Genomic DNA, 20,950 nt, shown 5'->3' with positions numbered 1-20,950 from the left:
CAAATGGATAAAGGAATTTTCCAGTAGCACCTTAGAGACCAACTAAGCTTCTTCTTGGTATGAGCTCGTACCAAGAACAAATTTAGCTAAGGTGCTACTGGACGATTTATATATATATATGTATATATAAAGGAAAACCCAGCCTGCGGTTCACAGTAATTAAGGCTTAGAGGAACTTCCGCTGAGAAGTAAGTCCCACTGAAAGCAGATGGAATTCCCCCTGACACGTTTAAATGATCTAGGTTAGGGTTACTCAAGGGGGTTATGGAAGGCTGCCTTCCACTTCCACCCTTATGAGAAAAAAAAGCTTCCATAAAGTAAGTTCCCCAAAAGATAACCTCAAGCTCCTTTCATGGAACTCGCTTCAAGGTTTGCTATTTTATTATTTTTAGAGGAAGTGGTAGTAGCACATATAGTGACTGTGGGACCCACGCTTGGTCTCGTCTGCTGCATCTGCTGCAGCCTGTCTTCGCATGCACAGGAAGTCCCTAAAACACCAAGAGTTTGAGACTCATAGGCTCCCCTCACCTGGTTTAGCCGGCCAGTCAAAGCTGCGCTGACACCTTCTCGGAACCGCAGGGGGAGACCAGTGCCGGATTTAAACAAGCTATAGCTTAGGGCCCCTTTCGGGGCCAGCAAAAAAAATAAAGGGGCAAATATAAGATAAAAAACGAATAAAATAAAACATACAGCAACGATTTTGTATTGTGTAGGGACTATTAGGTCCATAAATTAACATATAGCATATATTCAACACAAAAAGCGACAATTCGTTGTTGACAAAGGACAGGTGGACATATAAAGGGCCCCACTACCTTAGGTAGCTTAGGGCCTCATCAAACCTAAATCCGGCCCTGGTGGGGGCCCAAAGGTGGACAAAACACCCCAGAAGTGGCACAGTGTGCCCCCACCAGAGCTACCACCCCTCCCCTAATCACTAAAAACCGTACATTTATTACATTGACACACAAAACATATTTTAAATTCTCATCGCAAAATGTTTTGTCTTCTGTATTTATCAGTTGCTCTGATAAAAATGATTCTGCTTTCAAGGTGGCATTTGCAGACTTTTGCAGATGGAGTGCTCAGAAGACCTTCGTTCAGAAGACAGGTTTAACAGTGGTTAAGAAAGTGAAATACCTTGGGATTAATATGACAACTAAAAATGGGAACCTATTTAAAGACAATTATGAAAAATGCTGGATGGAAGTGAAAAAGGACTTAGAAATTTGGTCAAATTTGAAGCTTTCACTGCTAGGCCGTATTGCTGCGATAAAAATGAATGTATTGCCTAGAATGCTATTTTTGTTTCAAACATTGCAAATTTTGGATAAGATGGATTGTTTCAAGAAGTGGCAGAGAGACATCTCTAGATTTGTCTGGCAGGGCAAGAAGCCTAGAATAAAATTCAAAATATTAACGGATGCAAAGGAAAGAGGCGGATTTGCCCTGCCAGACCTTAAACTTTATTATGAATCAGCAGCTTTTTGCTGGTTGAAAGAATGGCTGCTTCTTGAAAACACAGACATCTTGGATTTAGAAGGCTTTAATAATGTAGTCGGATGGCATGCATATTTATGGTATGATAAGGTCAAAGCACATAAAGCATTTAAAAACCATATTGTTAGGAAAGCATTGTTTAATGTTTGGATAAGATATAAGGATTTGTTTGAAAATAAAACCCCAAGGTGGCTGTCACCGATGGAAGCAAAGGCTCAGAAAGAGCTCAATATGGAGGCCAAATGGCCAAAATATTGGGAAAGTTTGGAACAAGAGGGAGACAAATTGAAATTGCAGAGTTTCGAAAAATTTAAAAATAAAGCGCGAGATTTGCTTCATTATTATCAAATAATGGAGGCATATAATTTGGACAAGAAAATTGGATTCCAGGTGGAAAAATCAAAATTGGAAACAGAACTGTTAGATCCCAAAACTAAGATTTTGTCAAGGATGTATAACTTGCTGTTGAAATGGAATACTCAGGATGAAACTGTGAAATCTGCTATGATTAAATGGGCACAAGATGTTGGACATAATATTATGATGGCTGACTGGGAACAGTTATGGACCTGAACACTACGCGGCCTCCACTTTTGCGTAGCTTTGGCGAACGAAGGTCTTCTGAGCACTCCATCTGCAAAAGTCTGTAAATGCCACCTTGAAAGCAGAATCATTTTTATTAGAGCAACTGATAAATACAGAAGACAAAACATTTTGCGATGAGAATTTTTTTTTAAAAAAAAGATATTAAGATTTTCAAAATATTACAAAAGAAAAAAAGAAAAAACAAAAATACAAAATAAAAGTAGTTAAAAACAACTCAATCTTTCCGTTACTTATCTTTCATTTGCTTATTTCCCGGACCTCCTCCTGCCTCCCTTTTTTGTATTCCAATTCAGTTTGTTAGTTCAGCAAATCCTTCCCCTCTTTGTTTATCCTAGTCTTTAATCTTAAAATGTTGTGACATTAAATTTTTACCTGTTAATAATCCATTTTTCATATTCCCTTATAATATTACAGCTAAAAACCACTTAATTTCTATCCAACATCATTCTAACATTCATTAATTTTGCAATATTTCTGTAAATAGTCTTTAAACTTTTTCCAGTCTTCTTCCACTGACTCTTCTCCCTGATCTCGGATTCTGCCAGTCATTTCCGCCAATTCCATATAGTCCATCACCTTCATCTGCCATTCTTCCAGAGTGGGTAGGTCTTGTGACTTCCAGTACTTTGCTATAAGTATTCTTGCTGCTGTTGTGGCATACATAAAGAAAGTTCTATCCTTCTTTATCAGTTGCTCTAATAAAAATGATTCTGCTTTCAAGGTGGCATTTACAGACTTTTGCAGATGGAGTGCTCAGAAGACCTTCGTTCGCCAAAGCTACGCAAAAGTGGGGGCCGCGTAGTGTTCAGGTGCTCAGCATGTTTATATCCACAAATTCCCCCCTTTTGCTAACATTGTTGGATCTATTTGCATCACCATAGCAATTATTGATAAATCCAGCAAGCTATGTTTCTTAGAATTAAAGTGTTTTCCTCCATGTTTGCAGGGTAAAAACATGGCAGTTTCTATATTGTGTATATATTGTGCATATTGTGTGTATATATATATATATTGCGTATATCAGTTGCAGTTTTACCCAGTGCTTTTTTCTGGGGGTACGCAGGGCTACGCATACCCCTAAACCTTTTGTGAATCTAAGTTTGGCCTAATTGAGGGGCAGTATTTCAATAAGAGTAGAAAAGTGAGAGTACCCCTAAACATTTTTTAAAAGGAAAAAAAGCACTGGTTTTACCTGTGTACTGGATATGAGATCCTGGCTTTTGGTTTTGTTCGTTCAGTGATATAAATTATACTGCAGGATGTCCAGGTTGAGCTGTCCTCTGGCAAAACGCTAGAACAGGAGGCTTGTTGATCACTTTAGCAAGCCATTCAGAGTTGCTAACAAGAAGTAGCTTTCTCTAATTGCAAGGTTCTAGTTAGGAGGCGCTGGATGGAAACTGCAACAGGATTTTCTGCGCCTGGAACACTGTATGTGGATTAGGCTCCCTGCATCCCTGCATCTGTTGGCAAGAGCTGCTGTGCCATGTACATCCATTAGCTTAGTCTAGCCTGCCTCGCAGGCTGTTGCAATGTGCAAATATAAAAGGCAGGAGGAGAGGGGAGGAAAATAGACAACCATGAGCTCCTGGGTGGAAGAGCAAGAAACAAATATATGGCCACCAACATGGATGGCTTAAAAAGAGGACTAGATGAATTCAGGAAGGATGAGGCTCTCAGTGGCTTCTAGCGTTGCTGCCAGTCGCGGCCAGTGTGCTTTTGAATACTGCTATATATTGGCAGCCTGCATATGCATTTGAGATCTGGTACCCAAGAAAAGTGCTAGACCTTGCCTGCTATATACTGTGTTAGATTATTATCTATTATGGTCACTTTTTAAGACCTTACCTGTGGTTTCACAGTTGAGACGCCGGAAAGGGTGCTTGCATTTCCTTTGAAACCCTGAGCCCCACATTCAAGAGAACTAGCCAGCATTTAGTCAAGCTCATTCTTTTTCATAGGTCTCTTGAGATTTAACCATTTGGGGCCATGGAAGATGAAGACGGCTACTTGGCATTAAGTCCCCAGCCACGTAATAAAAACTCTGCACGCTGGGCAGAAGCTAAGAGGATGCAAGGTATGGGGTTTTTTTAATAGAAAAAAAATCTTCGTTTGCACTTTTATATTATTATTAAACAGTGCCCTTCTCTGGGGCACACAACCCTCTCTGAATTAGGTTTGAGCAACTTTTTGGGGTATCACTGCTAGTTCATATTTTGTTGGTTGTATTCAACTAAGTTTTTACTCAATGTAGATTCGTTGCAATTTATGCACCGCAAACCTAACCGTGTCTACTGAGGAGTAAGTTCTGCTGAATTCAATGGAGTTTACTTTCCAGGTGACTGTGGGCTTAGGAGGATAGCCTTGGTCATGTGCATTAATTTCAGTGGGTCTACTCAGAGTAACATCTAGTTGAATACCACTCTGCATAAGTGAGTTTGATACTTTGTAAGCTGCTTAGCAGTAAATGCAGAGAGCAGGGAGCAGTTGGGCATAAGGTTCATTTTATTGCATACTTTGCATGACAGTGTTGTGCTAATCTTTTTTATTATTTATATTTGTGTTAAAATTCACAACATCAGTGGCAGCTAGGGAGAGGTTGACATTGCTTGTTATTTGATACTGGACATCTGGAAAGGGAACCAAAAGGGGGAAACAAAATGATCTGGAGGGCCGGTAGAAAAAGAAGGCAAGGTCATGAATACAGGCACATAACATAAAGAAAATTTACAAAGTTCTCCTTCTCTCCTAATCTAAGAACTAGGGTTCATCCAATGAAGCTGGATGTTGGGAGATTCAGGACAGACAAAGGGACAGTGCATATTGAAATTATAGAATCCGCTCCTGCAAAACTTGGATGGCTTTGAAAGGGTATTAAACAAAATCATGGAGGATAAGGCTGCTAGTGGCAACGAGCAGTAGCGTCTTTTTAATCGTGCTTTTCACTGTTAAAATTTGTATGGTTGTGTTTTTAGGTTTTCATTGGTGTTTGTAATTTATTTAAACGTGAGCCACTTTGAGGTACCTTGCAATAAGAGTACCTAAGAAATATAACAATGTTACAATAGTCGTGCGCTCTCTGCTGAGTGGTGGCAAGAGGCCATGGGGTTCCAGGCATTCACCTGGGGTCTGTGTTCCTTTGGAGAATTGAGACACGGTGGAGACTGTTGTGGCTTTAAGAAATAATAAGGTCTAGAGCTGGCCGTGTCTTTGAGGCAGGAGAATCTGGCCAAAAGCAAGGCTAGTCTAGAGCAGTTGATATACTTCTGAATATAATGCACTGTCTGCTCTGCACACTTTCAGTGCAATTTTTGACAGGGTCAAGTTGTTGTTGTTGTTATCATCATCATCATTTATTAATCTTGAGGCCAGAGTGCTAGATACTTGTGGTACTGTTTTGTGATAAAATACTATTTCTAAAAGTTCAGGTTGAACCGGGCCAGCAGAAATGAATGCATGCTGGCAGTGTGATTTCTTAAAACAGCCCTGGGCCCACAAAGCCGGCTGAAGCCTCTTGCATTGCTACTTGTCTATCAGCTGCACAAATGCAACATTCATTGCAGTCCAACTGCAAACTAAAATAATGTTCCTTCCAGCACTCACCAGAGGAAGTTAGATGTGACACAAATTGCAATGCCCTAGAAGGGACCAAGATATCTGAGGGAACTTCTGGCCTGTTGTATCACTTCCCTGCCCTGCCCAGCAACTGTGCTCCTCATATGGGGCACTGCTGAAAGTATCATGCACTCCAGAGGTGTGCTTAGCATGGACTAGAAACCTGGCCTTTAGTGCTGCAGCTCCTGCTCTCTGGAATCAGATACCAGTCAAAATCAGATAGATGTGCTATGTGTGATAATGTTCAGTCACCTACTGAAGACTTTGTTTTGGAAGGTTTTAACCCAGTCCTTTATGGAAGATTCCTTTTGTATCTGATGAAATTGTGTTGCACTGCAAGTTTTATTGTTTTTAGAACCTGTGTTTTGTGTTTGGCTTTATTTTTAATCACGGAGACTGCTTTGATGACTTTATACTGTGAAGCATTCTTTAAATTTGTTTATATAATAATAATAATAATAATAATAGCTGCTGTGGTCTACTTCTGGATACCAATTACTGGAGATTACAAGTGGAGAGAGTGGTATTGTGCTCATATGCTGCTTGCAAACTGCATAACAGGGTTTTTTTGGTATGTTCTGAGGTCTCCTCCGTCTGTGCCAGTCAGACATTGCAAAACCTTAGTGCGTGATAGCCCCTGCAGAGGGCCAACAAGGCATGTTTACAACAACAGCTTCTCTGTCCTGAATATAATGATTGTTTCTGATTCAGGACATACGGTTGTTTCCAGGATACTCATGCCAAAAATATGAAACATGGCAATCTTAGTGCTGTGTTGAATATGTATTCGGGGGGGGGGGCGGGAATTAGCTGCCAAGGGTCAGAACTGTGGCTAAGTTTCCTCACTCCACATTGAATTCTTGCAGGCAATTCTAGGCTAATCGCTCGGTACAAAATCTCGTTGGGGATATTAGGGGCAACCTGTGTCATTCTGGGATCGGCCGTGATTGCGTTGATCGTGTTTGGTAAGTTCTTAGATGTCCGTCTTCGTTTTCCAAAAAACAAACAAACCCAGAAACCCTTTATTTTAAAACCACATGGCATGTGTAGTGCACAGTTCCTTGGTCAAAACTCTGGGGGGGAAATAGAAATAATAGAATAATAGAAATAGGGCCTTCTCGGTAGTGGCGCCCGCCCTGTGGAACGCCCTCCCACCAGATGTCAAAGAGAACAACAACTACCAGGCTTTTAGAAGACATCTGAAGGCAGCCCTGTTTCGGGAAGCTTTTAATGTTTGATGTATTATAGTATTTTAATATTCTTTTGGAAGCCGCCCAGAGTGGCTGGGGAGATGACTTCCCTAGCCCTTGGGCAAAAATAATACATGGGAAACTTGTGTCCTTAGGACTATCTCCATCTGAACTACTAAAATTGGATTTAATTTCTGCCAAGAGAATTATAACTCACAAATTAGAGGAGATCGATTTACAATTTAATATTGCGACAGGTGGTGGCACCTGTTCGCCGATAAACCTTGGCTTAACACCACCAATGAAACTTCCATCTTATTTAACTACCTTAGCCATGGTGATGCACAGGTATGCCTTTATAAAGGCTAGATTCAATGTTTTCCCATCAAATGTGTTGGGTAACAGACTCTCCAACGGTCAGATCTCACTCCTCTGTGACTCTAAAGTGGATCTATAGAGTCGTTATATCATATAATCTTCTGTTGTCCATTACATTCGGCTTCACGGTCCAAGTTTCTGGTCCCATATTTATCGAGAATTGCTGACAGACCTCAGGAAGCTCAAATAATATACTTATTAAACGACGAAGACTCAAGTAGATCCCTTGCAGTCGCTAGATACCTGATTAATGTCTTATTTCATAAGAGGAGAAATGGATCACTGTATGACTCTGACAGCTTAGCCAAACTTAAGAACCATCAATAAGTGCCAGAACTAAGACGCATATCCCCCAGAATCCGAGGGATTTGAATTGCGGTTGATATAGAGGGAGCTTATTGTATATAGTGTTTACCTAATTGAAGTAAAATTGGTTTTATATGGGTGTTTTAACTTGGAACTGTTTAAATTGTTTGTTTATGGATAAATTTTGATGTATTGTTTTAGATATGGGCAATGGCCGTAATAAATCAAATCAAATCAAAATCAAATCAAGTGGCTGGGGAAGCCCAGCCAGATGGGCGGGGTATAAATAAATTATTATTATTATTATTATTATTATTATTATTATTATTATTATTATTATTATTCAGAGTGAGGGGAGGGGGAGACAACGAAGGGAATCTGCGTTCCCTCCCCCAGTAAATGTACAGCTAAGGTGGATCATCTTAAACTAGAGCACTTGGTATCTTTTTAGTTTAGAAAGAGGTTGTCTGACTCTCAGGCCTGGCTTTCCCATGAAGCAAGGTGAGGCGTTGGCCTCAGGGAAGCAGGCCTTCAGACAGCTGGAAGAGGCATATGCCCACCCAAATAATGGCTAGCTGTGCAGACCATGGGTAGGAAAACTAAGGCCTGGGGGCCGGATGCGGCCCAATCGCCTTCTCAATCTGGCCCGCGGACGGTCCGGGAATCAGTGTGTTTTTACATGAGTAGAATGTGTCCTTTTATTTAAAAAGCATCTCTGGGTTATTTGTAGGGCATAGGAATTCGTTCACACACACACCCCAAAAATAGAAAAAATAAAAAGTTGAAGAGATTACAGAAACATAGAGTTAGGACCGTGAGGGTCATCTAGTTCACCTCTGTGAGGGTTTTTTGGGGGGATAGTTCCCTTTCTTTCGGGGGGGGGGAGAAACATTCGTGAGTGTCTATTCTTTCATTCTTCAAATCATCTCTCTGGTGCTCTGTCTACACCTCATATTATTGGTTATTGTTGGAATTGGGGGTACGTGATTAAAAGCTCCCCCCATATGTGAGAGGCTAGACCAGGGGTGTCTAAACTTTTTTCAAAGAGGGCTAAATTTGATGAAGTGAACCAAAGGGCTGACCAAAGTTGTTGACCTTTTTTTTAGGATTGAAGTTGTTGAGCTATTTTTACGATTTTACCACCGGAAAAAATGTACGTGCTTGGGCTAGAAGGACTTCCTCTTTGTTTCCCTTCCTCTGGCAGGATAAGACCTTATTAATCAGACAGACCACTGAAAACTGAAGTGCAGATGATGTTGACCACCTAGCTGCTGCCAGAGCAAACTGCACTTTAGTGCTGGTTCTGAGTGTGTCTTAATCTATTTTTAACTATTGGTTTATTACTTTGCATTTTATAATGATGCTTTTAAAGCTGCCATGAATCCCAGTTTGGAAGAAAGGTAGACTATATTAAATAAATAAGTAGGTATTTGGGGATGAGGGAGTGCAGTGTGACATGCAGCTGCAACCCCATCATCTGGATGTTTTCAAGGCTGGGAGGGTTAAATCATAGCTGTCAAGTGTCCCTTATTTGAAGGGACAGTCCCTTATTCCAGCGCCATGTCCCGCTGCTGTCCCTTATTGATGGATGTCCCTTAAATGATGTCCTTTAAATTTCAAAGGAAGCAGCTCCTCTCCCTCTCTCCCTGCCGGCCAGGGAGGAGGGAGGCTCCAACTGTGTTGCTTGGCTGTGTTGCTCACCCAATAAGGAGTCTAAGAACGACTGGGGGGTGGAGCTTGCATGCCTTGTGTGTGGCTAGTTAATGCAAGCTGAGGAGTTTTTTGAATGCTGGTCGCCATTTTGTTGCACGTGCTGCTGCAAACTTTGCAGTGCAAAGCCAGGCCGGGGAGCCATCTTAAGTTGAGGCTGCATAGGCCTTGTGGTGCATGTGATTCAGATTCTATTCAGTTGAACCTCTGGTTACAAAGTTGGTTGGACAGTGTTCTCGAAGCTACCAGCATGAGTTTGACCAGACGGCAGGAGGACAGGAAGACTGGAGTGCCTGGAACAGGCGAGGCTGCAGGTCCCTTATTTTCAAGGCTGCTGGTCCCTTATTTTCAGATTTGTAAATTGACAGCTATGGGTTAAATAAAGATTTTTAAATAATGGTTCAGTTTGGCTCCCAGCCTTTGATGCTGGGAGGGAATACAGAGGTATAGCAGGTAAAAAGGGATGGCTTAACCCTTGCTGCTCCTATCATATTTAACTCGCAGCAGAGGTTTGCATCCAGAAAGGGGGAAATGGCCTGGAGAACAGTATTTTTTTTGGGGGGGGGAAGCAGCAGGAGGTGAGTTTTCCTGCAGTTTCTCCACTTCAGTGTCCCACCACCCAATTCATTTTAGGCCTCAGATGTTAGAAATCCAGTGATTGTTGTCTAAGGGCACCTCCTGACTGTCACTATTTTTGGGCGAGATTCAGTCACCTACTAGCAAGATTCTGTTTGCGCAATTGTCGTGGATCGAGCACTTTTATGCAAGAAACCCACTTCTCTAAAAGCCTGGATTTAATTTCATTGTATTAAATTTATATACCGCCCTTCATCTGAAGATATCCGGGTGGTTCACAATATTTCTGGCAACAGGGAAAGAGATGGGGGCAGGGATGCATTTGAAATTGTGGGATAACACTTGCTTTGTGCTGCCTCGCACTGCTATTTATTGTAAAACGGCTTTCTGGTATCATCTGCCCCTCTGCGGCTCAAGCTTTGGAGGGAGGCTTATGGAAAGGTGAAACTCGTGGAACAGCCGCCAATGCTACTGAGGATGGAGCAGGAACCTTGAAAAGCCCAACAAGAGCAGATAGAAGCCCCTGTTCTGAACAGATGGCCATTCACCTGTGTGAGCCGTTTACAGGTAAGCTCCCATCTCTTCCTCCTACAATGCCTGAAACATTTGCCTGGTACTGGAGAAAATGAGGTTCTTATGTAAGGACAGATCTGAAAATAGTGAGATATTTGAGTCCCACGTCCTTTAGGACTTCTGAAACTAACCTGTGCACCCTGAATTGGGCTTGGACACTAATAGTCAAGCTGTGTGGCTGCTTCATGCTCCTTCTCACAGCCATCCCCACCAGCAATCTGGCTGCTGCATTCTGTAGTTTCCCAAACAGTTTTCAGGGCAGCTTCACATAGAGCATCTTGCAACTAGCAGAGCATGGAGTATTAGTTCAGTCTTCATTTGTGTGAACAATCATAATATAGTGGTACCTCATTTCTCAAACGCCTTGGTACTCAAACAACTTGGAACCCAAACACTGCAAACCCAAAAGTAACTGTTCCGGTTTGCGAAACTTTCCCGGAAGCCGAACATGCTCCGTTTTGAGTGTTATGCTTCTGATTTGAGTGCCACGCTGAGATCTGTCTTTTTGTTTTTGCGGCTCTTTTTTGTTTTGTTTTTGTGACTGTGTGGAACCCAGTTCAGCTACTGATTGACTGATTAATTGTGCGACTGTAGTACATTTTTGCTTTCATTTTTTTTCATTTTCATTTTTTTCATTTTTTACATTTTCAATGAATTGCTTTCATTTTATGGATCAATAGTCTCGTTAGATAGTAAAATTCATGTTAAATTGCCGTTTTAGGGGTTGTTTTTAAAAGTCTGGAACAGATTAATCCATTTTGCATTACTTTCTATGGGGAAGCGCACCTTGGTTTTGGAACACTTTGGTTTTGGAGCAGACTTCTGGAACGGATTTGAGAACCATGGTACCACTGTATGTAAAGAACTGAAATGATGACTAGACTAAAATAACCAAATGCCTTTTCTTTCTCTTTTTTCCTCCTTATAGAAAGTGCCAGGTGTAAGCTCTGTCCAAACAACTGGGTTGCACGGGAGGGGAAGTGCTACTGGCTTTCTAAAGAGAAATGGCAATGGCTTTTGGGCTACAACGACTGTTCCAGGAAGAGATCTCAAATGCTCGTGGTCCAGGATTGGGCAGAAATGGTAGGAAAAACAACATGACTATGGATTTTGCAATGCAGGTCTTCAGTCATGTGCTGTGTACAAAAATGCACATACTGAAGTCATGAAGCATGCATTATGAACCATGCATAAAAATGCATGCATTAATAAAAATAAAAAATGCACTGTATTAGGGAAGCTTCCTTTGCCAAAAAAAAAAAAATTAAAAAATGTATGCATTAGGCAAAGCTGCTTCTGAAATAGGTATATTAGAAGAAATTCACACACCCAAAACACTGATGTGAAAATGTAGAGAACTGTGTTGAAGGTTGGAAAAATTAGACACAGAGAAACTGAAACTGAACCATCCCTGCTCAACAGTTTTCGACAAAGAAACAAGAACACTAGCAGAATTACAATTTCCCTCATGTTATTGGCAGAAATTCATACAGGACTTCACTCAAGAGAAATATCCTGTCTGGATTGGACTTAATGTTACACATCTGCGCAACACCTGGACCTGGGTGGAAGGCTCAGCCTTAAATCAAGCCCTGTAAGTGTTTTCCTACATTTGTACAAACACCACCTTTCCTGTACAGTAATAGCTTTCTCTGAATTGCAGATGCCTCATTTCCATATTAGTGCCTTTGTCTTCTCTACATTGTTAGCTTAGAACTAGTATTTTTCCTTTCCAAGTTTTATGTACCTCCTATAATAAGTAACTTTTATTATTTTTCCTCTACAAATCTCTCTCTCTCTCTCTGTCTGTGTGTGTGTGTGTGTGTGTGTGAGAGAGAGAGAGAGAGAGAGAGAGAGAGAGAGCACAACAAGTAATGCCTACTCTAACCAAATTCACAAGCCGCACTCCACACACCAAATTTCAATAGCTTCAAACTTGGTGTTTAGTATGGAATTGCCGTGCTTTATTTGCTCTCCTTTTATGGGACACCCACAATATTTCGTTTGCGGTTCTTCCACCTTTTCTCAGATCGTAGCAAGATTAACTTTTTTTCCTAAAGAAAAGTAGCTCACGCTTCACAAGTTTCTTTAACACCACCCTACTATGGTAGGGGGAGGAATGTGGACATGGACTGTGAGATACAGTGGTGCCTCGCAAGACGAAATTAATTCGTTCCGCGAGTTGTGTCGTCTAGCAATTTTTTTCGTCTTGCGGAGCGCGGATTTGCTGGGTATTAACGGCTTTAAGAAAAAGGAAGCAAACTCGCAAGACGTTTTTGTCTTGCGAAGCAAGCCCATAGGGAAAATCGTCTTGCGAAGCAATGCAAAAAACGAAAAACCCTTTCGTCTTGCGTGTTTTTCGTCTTGTGAGGCATTCGTCTTGCGAGGTACCACTGTATGGGAACATGAGCCTATCACAGCTCAGCACATTGTCACATGACAAGCACAGTACAAGGCCCTCAAATTGCGGGCCAGGCCTCATGAGGTACATTCAGACAATCAGGCTTGAGCAAGTGAGACTTCTTCCAAGGGCACATTGTGATTTTGCTCTAAAATTACTGTGGCCACTCTTTTGTTATCTTAGTCCCTCATTTAGGAGATTAGATGTTTGTGGGATTAAAATCTGCAAACTGGGAAGTTCAGGTTAGCTTTCACAGTTGATTACTGTTATCCATGGCTATAGCTAATCTGAACTTCCCAATCTGGAGATTATATGTCTTGGAGAAACAGGATTAAATAAATGATTGGAGGATAGACTGCAGGCAGTGATTAGTTGTGACCACTAATTCAGACTGCTGTGTTTTAGATGCAATAATCCCTCAGAATATCAGATTTGGGGAGCAAGAGAAGGAAAATCCTCAGGAGCTTCTCAGAGACACTAGGCTGGATGGACTAGATCAGGGGAACCTTTCTTGGTCCAGCGGGCCAGATTCTTCTCTTATCACCTTGTGGTCCAACTTCCATAGGTGGACAGGACAATGTACCTGTCAACCATCTGACATAATGGCATCAGTTGATGGACCCCTGCTGGAGTCTGTTGGCAGCTCTTCTCAAGTTCCAGACAAATGGCTGGTCCCTGTTCCTGGACAAGATATACCTTTGGTCTAATCCTGCATGGCGCTTCATGCATTGTAAAATTACTGACTAGAGGTTTTCTCTTTTTCCACAGGTTCCCACTGCCTCTTCCAGGAACTGGAGCTGGTTGTGGAGTTGTGAAATCCGGTCAAGTTCGCTCTGAAATGTGCACCGCCGAATTTAGGTGGATTTGTGAAAAAGAAGCCATTTTGTTCTAACCTGTGAAAGCCAGCCACCAACCTTCATATGCTAGTATGATAGACTCTTTTTATTTCCCTGAACCACAAAGGCTGCACGAGGAAGAGCTGCTATCCCAAGTAATCATCATCCCCTCTAATAAAATTAGGTGGTAGCTTCTGAACGCTCAGGGGACTCCTTAGATATGCAGACATATATGTAACTTTGTAAATTGAATGTTCAAGTATTTTTATTTTTTAATTCCTGAAACAACCTCCTGAACTCGGTGACCCCCTTCAGTCCAAGCCCCATATCTCTGTCACACTCTGCTATCTTGCAGTGTTCATTTGTTTTTCTAGTGCAGCACTGGATGTGGCAACTACACACTTGAGGACTGCCTTCTGCACTGAAGCCGCGCTGGAAATGGACAGGGCAGGGCAGAGTGGGATAGAGGCGTCCTACTGTATGCCATGGTGTGGTCTGGAGAATTTCCCGTGTCGTATCTTCACTGGTTTCAAAGTTTTTGCATATTAGTAAAATGTAAGTAAAAGACAGTCATACCTCGAAAGTCGAGCGCCTTGCAATTCGAACTTTTGGCTCCCAAATGCCACAAACCCAGAAGTGAGTGTTCCGGTTTGCAAATGTTCTTTTGGAACCCAAACGTCCAACATGGGTTCTGTGGCTTCCAATTGGCTGCAGGAGCTTTCTGCAGCCAATCGGAAGCTGAGCCTTGGTTTCCAAACGTTTTGGAAGTTGAACCGACTTCTGGAACAGATTCCATATGACTTCTGAGGTACAACTGAAAACATGCTAAATTAGCTCACTGTCTAGGACACCAGTACATTTTCCTATGTACATTATCCTGTGCAAATAACATAATTTGCATAGAATGTTCTCCAGGTCAACCCACATCACTGGCTGCAAGTGGGATCTGCCAGTTAAATATCTCAGGTATACAAAAGGATCTGGTGATCAGATGTAGACTGTATCGAAGGAGCCAGCAAAAATAAAATAAACCCACTTGAGCCCCTTGGGCTTGCCAATCAGAAGGTCAGTGGTTTGAATCCCCGCAACGGAGTGAGCCCCTGTTGCTCTGTCCCAGCTCCTGTCAACCTAGCAGTTTGAAAGCACACCAGTGCAAGTAGATAAATAGGTACCGCTGCGGCAGGAAGGTAAACAGTGTTTCTGTGCGCTCTGGTTTCCATCGTGATGTTCCTGTCTATCTATCTGTCTATCTATCTCCATCCTCCTATGCACAGATATGCTTTCACGGACAAGAATTGGGTCTAAAACGATTGTTAAATTCCTGTATTGACTATCTGTCCAGAATGAAATTGTGCATGAACTTTGATAAAAGCAAAATAATGGTTTTTGGGAATTCACACAAGAGCTATAGCTGGGTATTTGGTGGAAAACCCATCCAGCAGGTATTTTATTTAACTATCTGGGAATTACATTCCAACATAGGCTTCTATGGTCCTTGCACCGTGCTATGGCAGTGAATGCCAGTAAGATGTCTGTGCAGGCCATAATGTGACTTTTCGTAACAAGAGGTCATTCGCATATCCCCTTTGCCCTCAAGGTCTTCAACGCCAAAATAATAGCTCAATTGCTCTATGGAATTCCAGTCTGGCTGCCAGGGTTTACCCAGCTGGTAGAACGTGTGCAGGCAGCTTTCCTTTTTAAGATTTTTGCTGTCCCACGTTGTGTACCCAATGCAGCCTTGTGTCTAAGAGGGAGGTGAACACAAGGTAGAGACCGTTGCCTGGGCGAGATATCTTCTATGTTGGTTAAACATCTACCTCACATTAGACAAAGATCCTCTCCTTAGCAAAGTCTTGTCAGACCCCTTTCTTTCGCCAGGGCTACAACAGTTTAACATAAAGGTACAGCAACTTGGACTGTCAATGGAACTTTTGCGATCAATGCCCCCACCATCTGCCAAGGTTATAATAAAAAGTAGGCTGTGGGACATTGAACGCCAGGAACTAACAACAGCATCAGAGAAAACATGTTCCCCTCTTTACTTTCAACTTTCTTGGGCACATGAAACAAATTATAATTATCTTGAATTTCTGCTTATCCCCCAAGAAAGAAGGGCATTTTCACTGGCCAGGTTTAATGCAAACCCATCAAACCTCCTTTGGGGTAGGTTCTCGGGAATTGTGGAAGGAGAAAGAAATTGCCCATGTGAAGACCACCTGGTGGAAACCCTTACACATATGGTTCTTAAATGTAAACTATATGCTGATCTCCACCAGCAGTTTCTAGATCAACTCTGCATCCCCAAATGGAAACCAGAGTTGGAGGTCATACATTTTCTATTACTGGGGAATGATCAGGATCTCACCAAGTTAGTAGCCAAGTATCTTTATTTGGTTTTTTTGTTGCAGAGACACATTGCAGACGTCTGATCTCCCTGGAGACCTAGAGATGTAACATTAGACTTTTTTGCCTCTTTTCATTTAACAAATGTTCTGTGACATTGGGGAGGTGGTAATTCTGTATTGATTTACTATGGATGTTTGTATGTGATGCCAATAAAAGGTTTGATGATGATATCTATCTATCTATCTATCTATCATCTATCTATCTATCTATCTACAGTGGTACCTCGGGTTACATACACTTCAGGTTACATATGCTTCAGGTTACAGACTCCGTTAACCCAGAAATATTGCTTCAGGTTAAGAACTTTGCTTCAGGATGAGAACAAAAATTGTGCTCTGGAGCGCGGCAGCAGCAGGAGGCCCCATTAGCTAAAGTGGTGCTTCAGGTTAAGAACAGTTTCAGGTTAAGTACTGTCAGGGAACTGACATCAGAGGAAAGGGAGGTGGAAGGGCTCCCAGAGGCTGGGAGGGAGTCAGCAGCTAAAGCTGGGACCAGCAGGGGGAGAGAGTGTACTCGGGAGGAGGATCTCAGGAATGCTGAGAGAGACGCAGCAGCCAAGGCAGGAACTAGCAGGGAAAAGGGAGGGGTGAGAGACACGTCCAGCGAGAACAGCGGGGAGGTGTCAGAAGCTACCATAGGGAGACCCATGCTTCGTCGGAAGCTGCCACGTCGTGAGTCCAGGAGACGCGTTTCCGTTAAGGAGCTTCTTTGCTGGAAGCGCTTCCGCAGACAGCCACTGTCAGACTCTACGAGTGACTAGAGCAGACATGTTTGAGGAGCTCTGTCACACACAGAGGTTTGTGGAGCCGCACAAACTCTGAGGGAGCACGAATTTACGCACAAGCAGCTAATCATCCCATCATAGCAGTCTGACAGTCTCTGTACGCTGCCTGTGCAGGAGAAAGCATCATGAGCGACCCAGCCGGAACCGGAGGAGCAGGGGTTGGAGCTGGTCCAAGCTTGGAAGAAAGGTACCGAGCGTTGGAAGTCCAACTTGCGCTGCAGACGGCGAGGCTTGAGGAGAGAAGGGCTCAGGATGCAGACAAGAAGGGGAGAACCACTCAGTTCCCCAGAAAGGTACCAGGATTGGTGCAGAAGTTTGGGGGGGACCCCAAGGATTACCATGCCTTTAGGACAGAGATGCAATATGCCCTTAATGTGCAGTTTGATGAGTTCCCTGATGAGGAATCGCGAGTTGCTTTCGTAATTGGGCATCTTGAGAAGGGGGCGCGGGACTGGGTTCGACCCCTGATGGCAACGCACAATGACATCCTAAAGGACACTATGAAGTTCTTTCGTGCAATGGATATCATGTTTTCCAGCGATATTGAGGAAGGGGTGGTGCGCAGACAGCTAATGGCTTGCAAGCAGGGAAGCCGATCTGTCCGTGAGTACTGGACTGAATTTACCATGCTGGTTCACCGATTGGGGTGGGATTTATCGGCGGCACCCATTCAGATGCTATTTGAAGAAGGTCTTTCTTCGGCTGTGAAAGACGAACTGTCCCGGAGCCCCAGGGCGGTGTCTATGGATCAGCTGACCAAATCTGCGCTGACCATAGGAGCGCGGCAGGAGGCAAGAGCCTTGGAGAGGCGGGAAGGGAGAGGGGAACGTTGGAAGGAGTTCCGCATTCCAGACATTCCTGAGCCAGCTTTCCCGCCGGCAGAGCCGATGGAAATCGGAACAGCGCGCGCGCGCGCAGTTTCAAAGCCCAGTGAGGGGGCTAAGAAGGAGGGAAAGGGCGCCCGGAAATGCTATCTCTGCCAACAGCCAGGCCACTTTGCCAGAGTCTGCCCCCAGAGGAAGGAATGGCAAGGGATGGTGGGAGCTGTTGAGGGAGGAGAGCAGGGAGAAACGGAGCAGGTAAAAGCCAACGCCTGGTTGCCACAGTCGGGGCACTGCAGCCAGGCCAAAGAGCAGTGAAAGTGCCCGTGCCAGAAGCTCCTCAACCTGCCCTAGTGATTGAAGTGTCGCTAGAGCTGCAAAATGGACACCCCTTAAAAATAAAGGCGCTGTTGGACTCAGGCAGCTCCTGCAATTTTATGAGCAAGGAGTTTGCTGCTGAACACCAGATACAGACGATCCCTTTAAGCAACCCCCTGCAGGTGACCACGATCGATGGCAGGGAGCTGTTGGGAGGAGGAGTCAGCTTGCAGACCGTCCCAATGATAATGAGGGTGGCAAGGCACACAGAACTGATAGCGTTTAATGTGGCCACCTTGGGAGGCGCTCCCATTATTTTGGGAATGAGCTGGCTAGCGCTACATGATCCGCTGGTGGGCTGGCATCAAAGAGTGGTTTCCTTTGGTTCAGCACATTGCTTAGAACACTGCAAGGGGGAAAAGGGTTCAGCAGGGGCCCAAGCCACCCTAGCAGGGACTGAAGTAATGGAGAAGGTGAAGGTACCACCACAGTATGCAGATCTCAGCGACGTGTTCAGCGAGAAGGAAGCTGACCAACTACCCCCGCATAGGCCCTTTGATTGCCAGATCAATTTACTCCCTGGAGCACAGCTTCCTGTAGGCAAGTTGTATGCCATGTCAGACAGAGAAATGCAGGAGTTGCGAGAGTTCATTGACAAGAACCTGAAGAGAGGCTTCATCAGAGAGTCCAAAGCAGCGGGGGGTAGCCCAGTGTTTTTTGTGGACAAGCCGAGACTTGTATGTGATTTCAGGCGGTTAAATGCAGTGACAGAACCAGTGGCTTTCCCTATGCCCAGGATTGATGATATTTTGACCAGGGTGCGGAAGGGAAAGATTTTTACAAAGCTGGACCTAAGGGGGGCGTACAACCTGATACGTATAAGGAAAGGGGATGAATGGAAAACCACCATGTTCACCCCTTTGGGGGCATTTGAATATCTCGTGATGCCTTTTGGATTACAAGCGGGCTCCGCGTGCTTTCAATCGTTTATGAACCACGTACTGGGGCCTTTGCTCTACAAGAATTGCGTGGCCTTCCTAGATGATGTGCTGGTGTATTCGGAGAATGAGGAGCAACATGTGAGAGACGTCAGAGAAGTGTTGAGCAGGCTGCAAGCCAACAGGCTGTGGGTGAAACTGGAGAAGTGTCAGTTTCATACCAAGGAGGTGGAATTCCTGGGGTACCGCCTGTCAGACAAGGGATTGGCCATGGATCCCGGCAAGGTTCAAGCAGTGCTGGAATGGAAAACACCCAAAACCAAGAAGGATGTGCAGAGGTTCCTAGGGTTTGGAAACTTTTATCGTAAGTTCATCCGAAACTTCGCCCACCTGACGGCGCCCATTACGGACTGTCTCAGCAGTAAAAAGAAGTTTGTTTGGACGGCGGAGGCGGAGCGAGCGTTTGAGGAACTGAAAAGGGCCTTCGCCTCTGAAGGACAACTTCTGCATGTGGATTTACAAAAAAAGCTGAGGGTCGAAACAGACGCATCTGACAGAGCCATAGGGGCGGTGCTTCTTCTTCTGCAGCCGGGGAAGGAGGAGTCAGAGTGGCGACCGTGTGCCTTCTTTTCGCGAAAGCTGAACAAATCCGAGAGGAACTACACGGTGTACGACCGGGAACTTCTTGCTATTCATGAGGCTTTCCGGAGATGGAGGCACCTGCTAATTGGTGCACAACATAAGGTGCAAGTGTGCACGGACCATAAGAATCTAGAGTATTGGAGAACTGCGCGAGTGCTCAACCAACGGCAGTTGAGATGGGCCCAGGAGTTCTCCAAATTTAACTTTGAGATTTGTTACGTGCCAGGCCCAGAGAACGTTAGGGCGGACGCTCTCTCACGCAAACCTGAATATTTGGAGGGGGAGGGAGCACCCGAAGAGACCCATGTCATTCCAGAGGACCGCTGGGTGTGTGGGGCGGCATTGGTGGGGCAAAGGGAACTGGTAGAGGGAACGGTGCATGATGAATACGCCCAGGACAAACTCAGGGGTCTCAGGAGGGAGGGAGACAAACCCGGGGGTTTTGAGGAGAGAAACGGGGCGTTGTACTACAAGGGAGCGTTATATATACCTGAAGGGGAATTGAGGGAAAAGGTACTCAAGCAACTGCACGATAGCCCCACAGCAGGGCATTTTGGGCAACACAAAACCATGTGGCTGGTTACCAGGGAATTCTGGTGGCCCAAGGTCAGGGAAGATGTGCGGGAGTATGTGAGAGGGTGTGACCAATGCCAACGAGCCAAGGGGGAGAGGCGGGCACCGGCAGGTTTATTAGAACCACTACCCACACCTGAAAGACCATGGGAAACAGTGGCAATAGATTTCATGACTGATCTGCCAAGGTCTAGAGGGAAAACAGCCATCATGGTTGTGGTAGACCTGTTAACCAAGATGGCCCACTTTATAGCCTGCTCACATGCGGTCACAGCAGAAGAAACCGCTAAATTGTTTGTAGAAAATGTGTTTAGGTTGCATGGCGCCCCCTTGAGGGTGGTTTCAGACCGAGGGAAACAATTTACTTCCAGGTTCTGGAGGAAGCTCATGAGCTTACTGCATGTAGAGGTTAATTTCTCTACTGCCCGTCATCCAGAAACCAACGGGCAGGCGGAAAGAGCTAATGGTGTCCTCCAGCAATATTTGAGGTGTTATGTGAATGACAGAGAGAATGATTGGGTGGAGAAGCTGGCGTTGGCAGAATTTGCCTACAACAATGCAGAGGACGTGTCCACGGGGATGAGCCCCTTTTTGCTAATCACGGGTGCCATCCCCGAGCCTTCCCGGGGGGGGGGGAGGGCGGAACTGGAGCGTTCCAGCTGCAGAACAGTTCGTTGAAGAAATGGAAGCGATCCATCGCCAGCTCCAACTTAACTTAAACAGGGCGAAGGAGGAATATAAGAGGCAGGCAGACAAAAACAGAAGGGAAGGTGAAAGCAT

General features: G+C 44.2%; 1 protein-coding gene across 3 annotated transcripts; it reads left to right on the top strand.

Annotated features, from left to right (window-relative positions):
• Nucleotides 1–225: 225 nt before the first annotated feature.
• Nucleotides 226–16,262, top strand: LOC309525199 (killer cell lectin-like receptor subfamily F member 1). Of its 3 annotated transcripts, none has more exons than XM_082210699.1 (6): nucleotides 226–369; nucleotides 6,585–6,683; nucleotides 10,296–10,445; nucleotides 11,380–11,534; nucleotides 11,933–12,045; nucleotides 13,621–16,262. In XM_082210699.1, the coding sequence occupies exons 1-6, from the start codon at nucleotides 294–296 to the stop codon at nucleotides 13,742–13,744; spliced, it is 717 nt and encodes a 238-aa protein (XP_082066825.1). In that variant the 5' UTR covers nucleotides 226–293; the 3' UTR covers nucleotides 13,745–16,262. The 3 variants fall into 3 exon arrangements, with proteins under 3 accessions (XP_082066825.1, XP_082066824.1, XP_082066826.1); XM_082210698.1 differs by lacking the exon at nucleotides 226–369 and adding an exon at nucleotides 4,063–4,180; XM_082210700.1 differs by lacking the exon at nucleotides 226–369 and adding an exon at nucleotides 4,638–5,857.
• The last annotated feature ends 4,688 nt before the right edge of the window (nucleotides 16,263–20,950 follow it).

This window comes from Podarcis vaucheri (assembly GCF_965113315.1).
Source record: "Podarcis vaucheri genome assembly, chromosome: 2".
Lineage (NCBI taxonomy): Eukaryota > Metazoa > Chordata > Lepidosauria > Squamata > Lacertidae > Podarcis > Podarcis vaucheri.
Note: the sequence above shows the minus strand (reverse complement) of the source record. Positions and strands in the feature narration are given on the sequence as shown.

Bases quoted from the DNA above. Each gene is read 5' to 3' on its own strand.
- LOC309525199 (XM_082210698.1), top strand. From the start codon at position 4,093: ATGGAAGATGAAGACGGCTACTTGGCATTAAGTCCCCAGCCACGTAAT. The intron at 6,684-10,295 runs GTAAGTTCTTAG...CTGCGGCTCAAG, and splicing joins GATTGCGTTGATCGTGTTTG to CTTTGGAGGGAGGCTTATGG. The intron at 12,046-13,620 runs GTAAGTGTTTTC...CTTTTTCCACAG, and splicing joins TCAGCCTTAAATCAAGCCCT to GTTCCCACTGCCTCTTCCAG.